This window comes from Carcharodon carcharias, chromosome 2 (genome assembly GCF_017639515.1).
Source record: "Carcharodon carcharias isolate sCarCar2 chromosome 2, sCarCar2.pri, whole genome shotgun sequence".
NCBI lineage: Eukaryota > Metazoa > Chordata > Chondrichthyes > Lamniformes > Lamnidae > Carcharodon > Carcharodon carcharias.
In genome coordinates this window covers 122,844,915-122,860,616 of record NC_054468.1, presented here as the reverse complement: position 1 = coordinate 122,860,616, position 15,702 = coordinate 122,844,915, and the positions used below count along the sequence as shown (strand labels likewise).

Below are 15,702 nucleotides of genomic sequence, written 5' to 3'. Positions count from 1 at the left end.
GAATTCAGACTCTGTTTAGAAATCTGTCCAGAAATTACTGGTGTTGATCTTCATGCAAAAATTATCTTATTTACGACCCCATTTCACCCAGCTCACAATGATCACTTCCAAATCTTTTCTCTGTTTTAGTCTCGGGTGAAATCCTTCAGCTCCTCTTATTTCAAATGTTTTGCTGTGTTCATTAATCTTTGGGGGAATTAAATGTTTCTGTTTTTTTTGATTTTATCTGACTCCTTGGACGGTTCCCAGAGAACTGAACCAGGTAATATTTCACTGAGAACTCATGGTCACTGCTGCAGAGGTAGATGCCAGTACAAGCCCTTCACTCTCCCGTTCATGTACTCTCACCCCCTGGGTAGGCCCTCCCTCCACATCATGCTTTGTTACTCAGCTCCTTACTCTGCTGATGAAATGGCGCCATCCACCTGGTATCCTTCCGACATTGTAAGAAAAAATGTGCTTACGACAGGTGTCTGGTAGAAAATACAATTTGAGAACCGAGCTGAATATAGAAGGTTCAGAAGGGATGTGCAAAAACAAATACGAGAAGCAAAGAGGGATTATGAAAAAAGACTGGCAGCTAACACAAAAGGAAATCCCAAAGTATTCTATAAGCGCATCGATAGTGAAAAGGTGGTAAAAGGAGGAGTAGGGCTGATTAGGGACCAAAAAGGGGATTTACACAGAGGTAAGAGGCGTTAAATGAATCCTTTGCATCTGTCTTTACCAAGCAAGTAGATGCTGCCCAGGTCATGATGACAGAGGAGGAAACTCAGTCACTAGAAGGGTTTAAAATGGATAAGGAGGAGGTATTGGGTAAGCTGTCGGTACTTAATCTTGATAAGGCACTGGGACCTGATGAGATGCATCCAAGAGTACTGAAGGAAGTGAGAGTGGAAATTGCAGAGGCACTGGCAATAATCTTTCAATGTTCCCTGGATTCGGGGGAGGTGCCAGAGAATTGGAGAATTGCAAACATTACGCCCTTGTTCAAAAAAAACTTGTAAAGATCTGCTCGGCAATTACAGACCAATCAGTTTAACTTTGGTGGTGGGGAAACTTCTAGAAACAATTATTTGGGATAGAATTAAGAGTCACATGGAAAAATTTGGATTGATTCGGAAGAGTCAGCATGGATTTGTTAAAGAAAAATCATGTCTTACTAACTTGCTGGAGGTTTTTGAAGAAGTAACAGATGGTTGATGAGGGCAAGGCCATTGATGTGGTGTATATGGACTTCCAAAAGACATTCGATACTGTGCCACACAACAGACATGTGATGGAAGTTATAGGTCATGGAATAAAAGGGACAGTAGCAACATGGATACAAAATTGGCTGAGGGATAGGGGAAATAGAGAGTAATGGTTAATGGGTATTTTTCAGGCTGGAAGAAGGTTTGTAGTGGAGATCCTCAGAGGTAGGTATTGGGACCCTTGCTCTTCCTGATATATATAAATGATCTAGATCTTGGTGTGCAGGGGACAATTTCAAAGTTTGCGGATGACACAAAACTTGGGAGAATTGTAAACTGTGAGGACAGTGTAGAACTTCAAAAGGACATTGACACATTGATGGAGTGGGCAGATAGGTGGCAGATGAAATTCAGTGCAGAGAAGTGTGAGATGATACACTTTGGTACAAAGAACATGGAGAGACAGTGTAAAATAAAGAATACTATTCTAAAGGATGTGCAGGAGCAGAGAGACCTGAGTGTATATGTACATAAGTCATTAAAGGTGGCAGGACAGGTAGAGAGAGCTGTAACTAAAGCATACAGTATTCTAGGCTTCATTAATAGGGCCATAGAGTACAAGAGCAGAGGGATGATGATGAACTTATATATGACACTGATTACTCATCAACTGGAGTAATGTGTACAGTTCTGGGCGCCACACTGTAGCAGGGATGTGAACACATTGGAGAAAGTGCAGAAGAGGTTTACGAGAATGGTTCCAGGGATGAGACACTTCAATTATGAGAAAAGATTGGAGAGGTTGGGACTGTTTTCCTTGGAGAGGAGAAGGCTAAGAGGAGACTTGATAGAAGTTTTCAAAATCATGAGGGGCCTGGACAGAGTAGATAGTGAGAAACTGTTCCTGCTCGTAAACAGATTGAGAACCAGAGGGCACAGTTTTAAAGCGTTTTGCAAAAGAAGCAAACACGAGGTGAGAAAAAACTTTTCCACACAGCGAGTAATTAGGGTTTGGAATGCACTGCCTGGAAGTGTGCTGGAGGCAGGTTCAACTGAGGCTCTCAAGAGGGCATTGGATGATTATTTAAATAGAAACAATGTGCAGGATTACTGGAGAAAGGCAGGAGGTTGGCACTAAGTTAAAATGCTCAGAGACATGATGGGCCAAATGGCCTCCTTCTACACAGTAACAATTCTTGGATTCTGTATCTATTGGACAGTTACAGTGGCCCAGAGGATTACCTGCAGCTGTCAGTTCCCCTCCCCCATCCCTTGAATAATCCTCGACCCTCCTTCCACACAATCCCTCTGTCTGAACTCTCGTATTAGAAAACCACTTCCTGCAGAGTCCAATCCACAATCCTATCTGGTGTGGGCAATTCCTGTTTTTGCACAGATATGCAACAACTTGCGTTTATATAGCACCTTTAATGTAATAAAACACCTCAAGGTGCTTCACGGGAGCAATTATCAACCGGGCCACAAACGCTTGGTCAAAGAGATGGGTTTTAAGGAGAGTCATAATGAGCTGAGCGAGTGGCGGGGGGGGGGTGGGGGTTAGGGGGCGGCGGTGTGCGGGGGGGTGTGTGCAGGGGGTGGTGGTTAGGGAGGAAAATACAGAACTTAGAGCCCAGGCAGCTGAAGGCATGGCTGCCAGTGGCGGAACAATTCAAATTGGGGATGCTCAAGAGGCCAGGACGAGAGTGTGGATATCTTGGGAGGTTATGCGCCTGGAGGTGATTACAGGGAAAGGGAGGGGCGAGGCCATGGAGGGATTTGAAAACAAGGATGAGACCAGGTGTAAATTGTGGTGCCCATGGAAACTCTGAGGGTTCAGGAGACAGGCAAACATATGAATTAAGAGGAGTAGGCCACTTGGCCCCTCAAGCCTACTCTGCCATTTGATAAGACCATGTGGCCTCAACTCTACTTTCCTGTCATTCATGATGACTATTCAGACTGCACACACGCATCAGCAACCTTCCCTCTGCTGTCAGCCCTTGGCATTCACCTTTTATTTTAATGATGTTAATCTGAAATCGCACTAGCACCAAAATGCTTGCAAGACACATATCATTTCACATGGCTATTAACTTAAGGGAAAAACATTCCTGTTTGGGAACACCTTAAGATTTGTGTGAGGCTAAACATTGGTTATTGACAGTCTCACACTGACACAGTGGACGGGGGCTGAGATTCCCACTTTGCTCAAATGTAGAACAGCACAGATATACCACTGGAATACAGAACGAGCCTTGTGAGACACGACTGACACTGGAAGACAGGGCTGACACTGGAAGACAGAACTGACACTGGAAGGCAGGACTGACACTGGAAGACAGGACTGGCACTGGAAGACAGAACTGACACTTTTTACAGGACTGGCACTGGAAGACAGAACTGACACTGGAAGACAGGGCTGACACTGGAAGACAGGACTGACACTGGAAGACAGGGCTGACACTGGAAGACAGGGCTGACACTGGATGTCAGGGCTGACACTGGAAGACAGAACTGACACTGGAAGGCAGGACTGACACTGGAAGACAGGACTGGCACTGGAAGACAGAACTGACACTGGAAGACAGGACTGACACTGGAAGACAGGACTGACACTGGATGACATAACTGACACTGGAAGGCAGGGCTGACAATCAATGACAGGGCTGACACTGGAAGACCGCACTGACACCGGATGATGGGGCTGACAATCGATGACAAGGCTGTCTCTGGAAGACAGAACTGACACCAGATGACAAGGATGGCACTGGAAGGCAGGGCTGACACTGGATGACAGGGCTGACACTGGAAGACAGGGCTGACACTGGAAGACAGGACTAGCACTGGAAGACAGGACTAGCACTGGAAGACAGGACTGACCCTGGAAGACAGGACTGACACTGGAAGACAGAACTGACACTGGAAGACAGAGCCATTCTTATAAGACAGGACTGACCCTGGAAGACAGGACTGAAACTGGATGACATAACTGACACTGGAAGACAGGACTGACACTGGAAGACAGGACTGACACTGGATGACATAACTGACACTGGAAGGCAGGGCTGACGATCAATGACAGGGCTGACACTGGCAGACCGCACTGACACTGGATGATGGGGCTGACAATCAATGACAAGGGTGTCTCTGGAAGACAGAACTGACACCAGCTGACAAGGATGGCACTGGAAGGCAGGGCTGACACTGGATGACAGGGCTGACACTGGATGACAAACCGACACTAGATGACAGGCCTGACAACTTTGTTCTCGCTAAAGCAGATCACTGTCATGTTATTCGAGGATCTACTTCTGTAAAATTCCTGTGACAATGAACTGACTGCTGGGGTAGAACAGGAATAGTTCTGCAGAATGTCACAGAAACAATTGACAGTTTGAATACAGTGCTCACTGAGGACATTAAAATGCTGCTGACCTTTGACAATTATATCCTGTGTCACCTCAAACAGCAGGAGAATTGCTCATACAATGAGAACTGCTGATATTCATCTGGATAGATCTTCCATGGAAAACCCCATATTGTTTCAACCAGCAGGAGCTGATGACATTTGTCTGGACTTTGCGTGGAATAAACTAAATAGACATTGGAACAACAGGAAGTATGTTTTGACATGTCTGAATTAAATTATTATAAAAGTTGAGCAGCTCTGAGTATCTGGGCTACAGTTGGAAGGAGGGTCAGGGCTGGACTCAGGCCTACATTCTACACCGAACAGACCAGCCATGTTGGGGATTGTAAGTTTCAGCCATGTCATAGTGATATTGGTTTGAGAGTTTGGTGAAGGTTTTGGGCATAAACTTGGTGTTTTTTGCAGGTACCTTATAACTTGTTTCAGCTGTATCTTGGTGATATTGGTCTGAGGATGTTTTCTTGAGGTTTCAGGACAGGACGTGGCGTTTTGCTTGTGTTTTTATAAGTTTAAACCCAAGTCGGGGGGATTTTGTGTGGCGTAAGCATTTTTGTAAGCTTAACAAAGACTTTCTGTCTGGGAATAGGACGTTTTAAATTTTGTACTGTGGGGTTGTGGGTGATTCAGTAAAGCAATTGTGAATATTCAGAGGAAACTTGTCTCACTGGTCATTCTGTTCGAGCCATACACTTGTGAATCTGGTGTCACGAACTTGTGTGTGGGGAGGGTTGATGAGGGAACCCCTAGAACAACTTCCCTCAGTTCTATGTCTTACTCACAATCTATATTCTCCCGCTCTGGTTTCCTGTGCATTCTCTCACTGCTAGCAGATCCTTCTGGGACTCACTTTGTAAACCTTTTTGTTGTCCTGCATCTCTCTCCACCTTAAAAAGCCTCCTAGAAGCCGATGATACAACTGCACTCTCCACTTTCCCCTCCAGTCTTCCTCCTTCCACCTCGTCACAACTCTGAAGTACTTGAGAAAGACTTCTCTGTGCTAAAAATATGATAATTATTGTAAAAGGAATTGAAGAAAACCATTGTACTTTTATTGAAGCACATTTAATGTCCACTTATAATCTCAGTTTTTTGGGAAAGGCTCCTTCTGCATTTACTTTCTTACTGAAATTGTTTTATTTCAGAAAGCCTTCAGCTTATATTTTGTTTTCTCTGATTCAGAGCTGATGCCCAATATTATTTTATTTGCAATCATTTCTAACAAGGGAGATTTTATAAATTATCCTCAATTTCTTCCTGTGCATCCAATGGAGGTATTGCTTCAAGAAGTTGATTTTGCTCTACCACTTTGCCTAGTACAAAGCCGCAGAGTGACATTTAACAACATTCTGGACCTCTTGATTCCCGATATTCATCACTCCACCATTGGCGGCTGTGCTTTCAGCCGCCTGGGCCCTAAGCTCTGGAATTCCCTCCCTTAACCCCTCGGCCTCTCTCTCCAAATCTAAACCCTTCATGATTTTAAACACCTCTATCAAATCTTTGCTTAACTTCCTCTGCTCTAAGGAGAACAACACCAGCTTCTCCAATTCATCCATGTAACTGTAATCCCTCATACCTGGAACTATCCTAGAAAAGGCAGGAGTTTTTTTATCATCGAAGGAGAAGAAAAGAGTTGATGTTTTGAGTCCTCGTGAGCCTTCAACAGAACTGGGTGAATCCAAGAAGAGTGGTGAAATATAAACTGGTTTAAGGTGGGGGGAGAGAGAAGTGGAGGGGGGTGATGTGGTTGTAGGGACAAGCAAGCAGTGATAGGAGCAGATAATCAAAAGATGTCAGAGACAAAAGAACACAGAGGTGTTGAAGTTGGCGATATTATCTAAAAGAATGTGCTAATTAAGACTGGATGGTAGGGCACTCAAGGTATAGCTCTAGTGGGGGTGGGGGGGCATAAAAGATTTAAAAATAATGGAAATAGGTGGGAAAAAAAAAATCTATATAAAGTATTGGAAAAAACAGAAGGAAGGGGGAAGAAACAGAAAAGGGGTGGGGATGGAAGAGGGAGTTCAAGATCTAAAGTTGTTGAATTCAATATTCAGTCCGGAGGGCTGTAAAGTGCCTAGTCGGAAGATGAGGTGCTGTTCCTCCAGTTTGCGTTGGGCTTCACTGGAACAATGCAGCAGGCCAAGAACAGACATGCGGGCAAGAGAGCAGGGTGGAGTGTTAAAATGGCAAGCGACAGGGAGGTTTGGGTCATTCTTGCGGACAGACCGCAGGTGTTCTGCAAAGCGGTCATCCAGTTTACGTTTGGTCTCTCCAATGTAGAGGAGTCTGCATTGGGAGCAACGAATGCAGTAGACTAAGTTGGGGGAAATGCAAGTGAAATGCTGCTTCACTTGCAAGGAGTGTTTGGGCCCTTGGACGATGAGGAGAGAGGAAGTGAAGGGGCAGGTGTTGCATCATTTGTGTGGGCATGGGGCGGTGCCATAGGTGGGGGTTGAAGAGTAGGGGGTGATGGAGGAGTGGACCAGGGTGTCCCGGAGGGAACGATCCCTACGGAATGCCACCGGAGGGGGTGAAGGAAAGATGTGTTTGGTGGTGGCATCATGCTGGAGTTGGCGGAAATGGTGGAGGATGATCCTTTGAATGCGGAGGCTGGTGGTATGATGAGTGAGGACAAGGGGGACCCTATCATGTTTCTGGGAGGGAGGAGAAGGCGTGAGGGTGGATGCGCAGGAGATGGGCCGGACATGGTTGAGGGCCCTGTCAACGACCGTGGGTGGAAAGCCTCGGTTAAGGAAGAAGGAGGACATGTCAGAGGAACTGTTTTTGAACAGATGTGATGGAGGCGAAGGAACTGAGAGAATGGGATGGAGTCCTTACAGGAAGCGGGGTGTGAGGAGCTGTAGTCGAGGTAGCTGTGGGAGTCGATAGGCTTGTAATGGATATTGGTGGACAGTCTATCACCAGAGATTGAGACAGAGAGGTCAAGGAAGGGAAGGGAAGTGTCAGAGATGGACCACATGGAAATGATGGAGGGTGGAGATTGGAAGCAAAATTAATAAATTTTTCCAAGTCCTGATGAGAGCATGAAGCAGCACCGAAGTAATCATCGATGTACCGGAGAAAGAGTTGTGGAAGGGGGCCGGAGTAGGACTGGAACAAGGAATGGTCCACATACCCCATAAAGAGACAGGTATAGCTGGGGCCCATGCGGGTACCCATAGCCACACCTTTTATTTGGAGGAAGTGAGAGGAGTTGAAGAGAAATTGTTCAGTGTGAGAACAAGTTCAGCCAGACGGAGGAGAGTAGTGATGGATGGAGATTGTTCGGGCCTCTGTTCAAGGAAGAAGCGGAGAGCCCTCAGACCATCCTGGTGGGGGATGGAGGTGTAGAGGGATTGGACGTCCATGGTGAAGAGGAAGCGGTTGGGGCCAGGGAACTGGAAATTATTGATGTGACGTAAGGTGTCAGTAAGGTGTCAGAGGAATCACGGATGTAGTTGGGAAGGGACTGGACAAGGGGAGAGAGAAGGGAGTCAAGATAACGAGAAATGAGTTCCGTGGGTCAGGAACAGGCTGACACGATATGTCTACCGGGACAATTCTGTTTGTAGATTTTGGGTAGGAGGTAGAAGCGGGCTGTCCGATGTTGGGCAACTATCAGGTTGGAAGCTGTGGGAGGAAGATCTCCAGAGGAGATGAGGTCAGTGACGGTCCTGGAAACAATGGCTTGATGTTCATTGGTGGGGTCATGGTCCAGGGAGAGGTAGGAGGAAGTGTCTGCGAGTTGACGCTCAGCCTCCGCGAAGTAGAGGTCAGTGTGCCAGACAACAACAGCACCACCCTTGTCAGCAGGTTTGATGACAACGTCGGGGTTGGACCTGTGAGAATGGAGTGCAGTAAGTTCAGAGAGAGACAGATTAGAATGGGTGAGAGGAGCAGAGAAATTGAGACGACTAATGTCGCGCCTATTGTTCTCAATGAAAAGATCAAGAGAAGGTAAGAATCCAGAGGGAGGGGTCCAGGTGGAGGGAGAATATTGGAGGTGGGTAAAAGGATCCGTTGAACGGGGAGAGGACTCATGCCCAAGGAAGTGAGCCCGGAGACGAAAACGGCGGAAGAAGAGTTCAGCATTGTGTCGAGCCCGAAATTCATTGAGGTGAGGGCGTAAGGGTATGAAACTAAGTCCTTTGCTGAGCACTGAATGTTCAGCGTCGGAGATGGGAAGGTCAGGGGTATAGTGAATACACGGCTGGGGCTGGGATTGGAAGATGGGGTGGGGACGGAGGGGCAGGCCGGGGTGGAGGGTCCTAGATGGGTGTTGGTGTCGATGAGTTGTTGGAGCTTGCGTTCCTTAGCACTTGAGAGAAAGAGAAAAAGTTTCTTGTTGAGGTGTTGGATGAGACGAAGAATAAAATGAAACTGGGGGCACGTGCAGCTTTGAAAAAGGGTACGGTGGTGCTGCTGGAGGGAGAGGTCGAGTGTGTTCATATGGCGGTGCATGGCACTGAGTGTGGATCTCAGAATCTGATGGGAACAGCAGTCCGAGAAACGTTTTATGTCCCGGAGATACCTATAATCCTGGGTGGGTTCGAAACAAGAGGAATGGAATTTCAGTTGAAATCCACGTGGGGTAAGTCGGAGACAGAGACAGTCACTGAGAAAGGAGATATGGCTGTGAAAGCGGGTTTTAGTAAACACCTTGTCAAACACTAGGAGAGAAATGGAAAGCAATGAAGGTGAACAAGACAAAAGAGAGATACGGAAATCTTGCCGCAGAGACGAACAAAACTTCTTCAAGGTAGGCATTTCTTGAAGAGGAGTGGCAGTCAATTAAACAAAGAGGTCTGAGGGCCCTTAGCTTCTTCCTTGAACAGAGGCCCGACCAATCCCCATCTACCACTACTCTCCTCCGTCTGGCTGAACTGGTTCTCACACAACAATTTCTCCTTCAACTCCTCTCACTTCCTCCAAATAAAAGGTGTGGCTATGGGTACCCGCATGGGCCCCAACTATGCCTGTCTCTTTATGGGGTATGTGGAACATTCCTTGTTCCAGTCCTACTCCGGCCCCCTTCCACAACTCTTTCTCCGGTACATTGATGATTACTTCGGTGCTGCTTCATGCTCTCATCAGGACTTGGAAAAATTTATTAATTTTGCTTCCAATCTCCACCCCTCCATCATTTTCACGTGGTCCATCTCTGACACTTCCCTTCCATTCCTTGACCTCTCTGTCTCAATCTCTGGTGATAGACTGTCCACCAATATCCATTACAAGCCTAACGACTCCCACAGCTACCTCGACTACAGCTCCTCACACCCCGCTTCCTGTAAGGACTCCATCCCATTCTCTCAGTTCCTTCACTTCCGTCGCATCTGTTCTGACGATGCTACCTTCAAAAACAGTTCCTCTGTCATGTCCTCCTTCTTCCTTAACCAAGGTTTTCCATCCACGGTCGTTGACAGGGCCCTCAACCATGTCCGGCCCATCTCCTGCGTATCTGCCCTCACGCCTTCTCCTCCCTCCCAGAAACATGATAGGGTCCCCCTTGTCCTCACTCATCACCCCACCAGCCTCCGCATTCAAAGGATCATCCTCCACCATTTCCGCCAACTCCAGCATGATAAACACATCTTCCCTTCACCCTCCCTGGCGGCATTCCGTAGGGATCATTCCCTCCGGGACACCCTCGTCCACTCCTCCATCACCCCCTACTCCTCAACCCCCACCTATGGCACCTCCCCATGCCCACGCAAAAGATGCAACACCTGTCCCTTCACTTCTTCTCTCCTCACTGTCCAAGGGCCCAAACACTCCTTTCACCTGAATCAGCATTTCACTTGCATTTCCCCCAACTTGGTCTACTGTATTCGTTGCTCCCAATGCGGTCTCCTCTACAATGGAGAGACCAAACGTAAACTGGACGACCGCTTTGCAGAACACCCTGTCCTCAAGAATGACCCAAACCTCCCTGTCGCTTGCCACTTTAACACTCCACCCTGCTCTCTTGCCCACATGTCTGTCCTTGGCCTGCTGCATTGTTCCAGTGAAGCCCAATGCAAACTGGAGGAACAGCACCTCATCTTCCGACTAGCTACTTTACAGCCTTCCGGACTGAATATTGAATTCAACAACTTTAGATCTTGAACTCCCTCTTCCATCCCCACCCCGGTTCTGTTTCTTCCCCCTTCCTTTTGTTTTTTCCAATAATTTATATAGATTTTTCTTTTCCCACCTATTTCCATTATTTTTAAATCTTTTATGCCCCCCCCCAACCCCCACTAGAGCTATACCTTGAGTGCCCCACCATCCATTCTTAATTAGCACATTCATTTAGATAATATCACCAACTTCAACACCTCTGTGTTCTTTTGTCTCTGACATTTTTTGATTATCTGCTCCTTTCACTGCTTGCTTGTCCCTACAACCACACCACCCCCCCTCCACTTCTCTCCCCCCACCCAACCCCACCCCCCCCTCCCCCCCCCCACCTCCCACCTTAAACCAGCTTATATTTCACCCCTCTCCTTGGATTCACCCAGTTCTGTTGAAGGGTCATGAGGACTCAAAATGTCAACTCTTTTCTTCTCTGCCGATGCTGCCAGACCTGCTGAGTTTTTCCAGGTAATTCTGTTTTTGTTTTGGATTTCCAGCATCCGCAGTTTTATGTTTTTATCTCAGGAGTTTTTTTTATCCTGTCCATGACCATGTTCTACAGCAGCAAGTGTGACACACTGAAAATCTATTATTTAATTCAAGCAACAAATCAGTTAAACACTTCCACAAACCACAATGACAGATAATACAGGTCAGTTTCCATGAGAGAAGAGAGTTTTCAGATTGGGGTTTATATCTGTCTTTGGAACTATTAACTCAGTCTACACTGCTCCCTGAGCATACAACAGATTATCTGCTCACCCACAAAACAATGTGTAAAACAATGCTTCCTTTGTCACTTGTAGCTGTAGAATATATCAACCACAGCTTCTAATTTAGCAACTACTCTGGACATTTCTCAGTTCCTCCATAGTTTCACTCAGACACATCACCAACTTTAAAAAAAATTCAGACTCTATCTATCTACATTATGTTAATAAATAAAGCATAGTTCATTCTTCTTGTAGCATCTATTGGGAAAATTAACGTGAGGTTTTTGTCAAAAGTTTTTGAGAATTCTAAATATACAAAGTCTGACATCAATAAGCAACCTCTTTACTTCCTTAAAGAATTCAACCCAGTCTGTAAAACATAACCTGATTCTGATTCGTAAACTGCATGTCTAATAATAAATCCCTGTTATTAATAACATAATAATTCCTTCTCTGCCAGCCTGGGAGCACTGAATAGCAAATGACGGGTGGCAAATTTCCTGGTTTTAAGTGGGTTGCCCTTTTTGAATATCTGAACAGTATGAGTCTCCCTTCAGTCAACAGGACACTCCCAGGCTCCAGTGAAGTGGTGGATGTTGGAGCAAGGGGTGAACCCTAACACAGCTCCCGTGACTTCAGTAATCTCGGTCCACCTAATCTGAGGCTTCTTATCCTGTGCCAGATTAGATTTGCATCTACTTTTACATTTACAACATTGTGGTCATTATGCATCGCAGTGACAGTTACAGAATAATGGTACAGGGGAACCGACTGTAAACTAGTGCCATTTAAAACTCCACCTGAAACTGTCCTGATGAATCTTTTAACCCTCTTCGACTTCCAATATCAATGAAAAATGGCTTACTAATCTGTCAGATTCTTTGACTTGATCTTTTCATTGCTCTAAAAGTAACTTCTCATATGTTAAGGTGAGTAACATTTATATTATCTTGAAAATTTGCTTTCTTTTCACCCGCAAATGTATTTCTCCTAAAATCTGAGCAGTTATATTTAACAAGATGACTGCTGAGCACTTGTCAGATTCTTTCACACATTTTCTTTCCTGTTTCATCATTTATCACAAATAATGGTTTGGTAAGTGCAAGAATTACACAACTTCATAAATACCATTGGTGCACAACATCTGCAGTCGTAGGTAGTCACTGGACACAGGCTTATTCCGTTGTTTGCACCTTAACAAGAATCCAGGCTTTGCAATACTCAGGACTTTGGATTTTAAGCCCCGTGATGGTGTTTCTCAGAAACTTCAGCAGCTCCAGTGAGATTCCCCCTGTGGAGCTGCTTTGCTCTGTTGCCTCCACCACAATAAGACCGGGCCCGGAACAGGAACTCTCACTCATTCAGGTCTAAGCTTGTATGCATCACAGGATACACTCTGATATTGTGTGTGTGTCTTATGTCCTGTGGATCCTATTTCACAGGTGGTTTAACTCTAAGCAGCAGAGTTTCAGCATTTCTCAACTGCAGGACACAATTTTAAACAGCAAACGTGAAATAATTATACTGAGAGGGAGTTCACCCCTTCACCGGCTAATGTTGATGTGCATTAACTCTATCTGTGCCTTTTCAGTTTGTCTTTCTGAGGACACCAAGCTACCTTCTGCTCGAGAAGTGTTTGCAGCCCAGAATTCCAAAAGTGGCAACTCACAGAAATCATTTTCATAATGGCTGCAGCTTTTCTATAATTTTTGTACCAGCCTCAAACATTTCATGCCAACAAAATTCAAACAAAACTTGACAGTGGGACACACAGTAGGAGAGGAAACCAAGAGTTTGGTCAAAGAAACAGGTTTTCAAAGTGAGATCGATAGATTTTTGGACACTAAGGGAATGGTGGGAGATGAGGTGTAGGATCAGACGTGATATTGAATGGTGAGACAGATTGGAGGGGCTGAATGGCCTACTCCTGCTCCTATTTCTTATGTTCTGAAGGAGTATCTTAAAGGAACAGGTAGAGAGGTGCAGAGGGTTAGGGAGGGAATTCCAGAGCTTAGGGCCCAGGCAGCGGAATGCACGGCCGCCAATGGTGAAGTGATCAAAATCGGGGATGCTCGAAAGGGCAGAAGTAGAGGAAGGCAGAGACCTCAGAGGGTTGTAGAGCCAGAGAAAATTACAGGAATGGGGAGGGGCCGAGGACAAAGATGAGAATGTTAAAATCGAGGCATTGCCAGACAGCGATCCAGTGTAGGCCATTGGATACAGGAGTAATAGGGGAACGGGACTTGGTGTGCGTTGGGACATGAGCTCAAGTTTACAGAAAGTCGAATGTGGGAGGGCAGACGGGAGAGAATCGTAATAGTTGAGTCTGGAGGTAACAAAGGCAGGAGTGAGGGTTTCAGCAGCAGAGGAGCTGAGACAGAGTCGGGCAGTGTTTCAGATGTGGAAATCTGTTGTGAAGAGAGTACACAATCACTCAGCAGGCAATCTAACTCAGTTTGCATTGCATCACTTGGAGATTGAATCAGGAATGACCTACCTTAAAGTCTTTCTTTGAGAACATAAATAATCAAAACACAACTCACAAACTGATGTTAGAGATCTGTTTCAACTATTTTGCTACTTTATTAAAAGCTGGAATTTTAGTTGGTGACTGCAAGAAGAGGGACAAAATGTCAATATACAGCATGTGAGGGACTCAGTCCCTGCAGAGAGAATTGGTTATTTCACTTCCTCCGGTTTGACAAGCATCCTCCAGTGTTAAGATGGATGGAGATAATCTGGGTTTTTACAAAGAAACATCTGGAAAACCAGATTGTAAACCATTGGGTGACTAGAAGGAAACCCATAAAAACAGAGCAGTCCGTTCATTCTATTCTACTAAAAAAAAGAAAAAGAAAGTCTTGCATTTCTATAACATCTTTCAAGACCACCAGATGCCCCAGAGCGCTTTACAGCCAATGAAGTATTTTTGAAGTGTGTTCATTGTTGTAATGTAGGAAATGCAGCAGCCAATTTACACACAGCAAGCTCCACAAATAGCAATGTGATAATAACCAGATAATCAGTTTTTTTGTGATGTTGAGGGGTAAATATTGGCCAGGACACTGGGGGTGACACTGCTGCTCCTCTTTAAAATAATGTCTTGGGATGTTTTACACCCAGCTGAGAGAGGGTGGTTTAAACCATTGGTTTAATGTCTCATCTGAAAGATGGCACCTCTGACAGTGCGGAACTCCCTCAATACTGACCCTCCAACAGTGCAGCACTCCCTCAGTACTGACTCTCTGACAGTGCAGCACTTCCTCAGTACTGACCCTCTGACAATGCAGCACGCCCTCTGTACGGACCCTCTGACAGTGCAGCCCTCCCTCAGTATTGACCCTCTGACATTGCAGCACTCCCTCTATACTGACCAACAGTGCAGCATCCCTCAGTACTGACCCTCTGACAGTGCAGCACTCCCTCAATACTGCACATGAAGTGTCAGCCTGGTTTTTTATGCTCAGTTTCTGAAGTGGGTGTTGAACACACATGCTTCTCACTCAGAGGTGAGTGTTGCCTATTAAGACACATTGACACAGTTACATCTCACCAAACCTTCAGTCACAATCTTCCTGGGATTAAACATTGAATTTGTCCTGATGATAGTTTTAGAGAATCGGTCAACACAATGACTGGGCAAATCTGTTCACACTCTTGCTGGTTTCTTGATTAAAACAATGATGAGGAGGTATTTCATTCCCGAGATTCAAGACAAAATACACCTCTTTGTATCTAGGAAGGAGAAAGATCTCTGCCTCTCTCCTCTGACCAGTAGAAAAGTCACAAATTATTTATGAGCTTCTTAAAGAACAGAAGGTTATCATTCAAATTCCTGACTGTGATACCAGGAGGAAATAATTAACGGTCTCAGTATTATGATCACATCAGGGAAACAAAGTAGCCCAGAGGTAAAAGCTAGACTTAATTTCTACCACTGTTCAGCTTAATGGGTGGAATTTTCTGCTCCAGAGACTGTGGTGGTGGGTGGGATAAGTGGTGCATTTCCCACTGGGCGGCAAGGAGGGTCATTGCATCCAATTTTACACTTGGAAGTTTGTTAGTTATACATTGGTGAGCATTGCTCTGAATCACGAGGCGGGGTGGTCACTGATTCGTCCACCCAACCATCCCCTAATGGGGTCGAAGGTCCTGATGCCATATTTAAACACGAGCCGAACACACACAGTCACTCTCTACAACCCAACTGTGTGATTGCCACTTCCTGAGATGGCTCCCAGGACAA

General features: G+C 45.6%; 1 protein-coding gene across 3 annotated transcripts in view; it reads right to left on the bottom strand.

The window, feature by feature from the left end:
* Positions 1-12,766, bottom strand: part of abch1 (ATP-binding cassette, sub-family H, member 1) — a 77,569-nt gene extending 64,803 nt beyond the window's left edge. For all 3 annotated transcript variants that reach the window (XM_041208904.1, XM_041208913.1, XM_041208897.1), the window contains exon 1: positions 12,585-12,766. Coding sequence is in view for 1 of the 3 variants with exons in the window: in XM_041208897.1 (XP_041064831.1) it covers positions 12,585-12,587 (3 nt within the window). In the remaining 2 variants the exon portion in view is untranslated. The remainder of the gene's footprint in view (positions 1-12,584) is intronic.
* Positions 12,767-15,702: the final 2,936 nt, after the last annotated feature.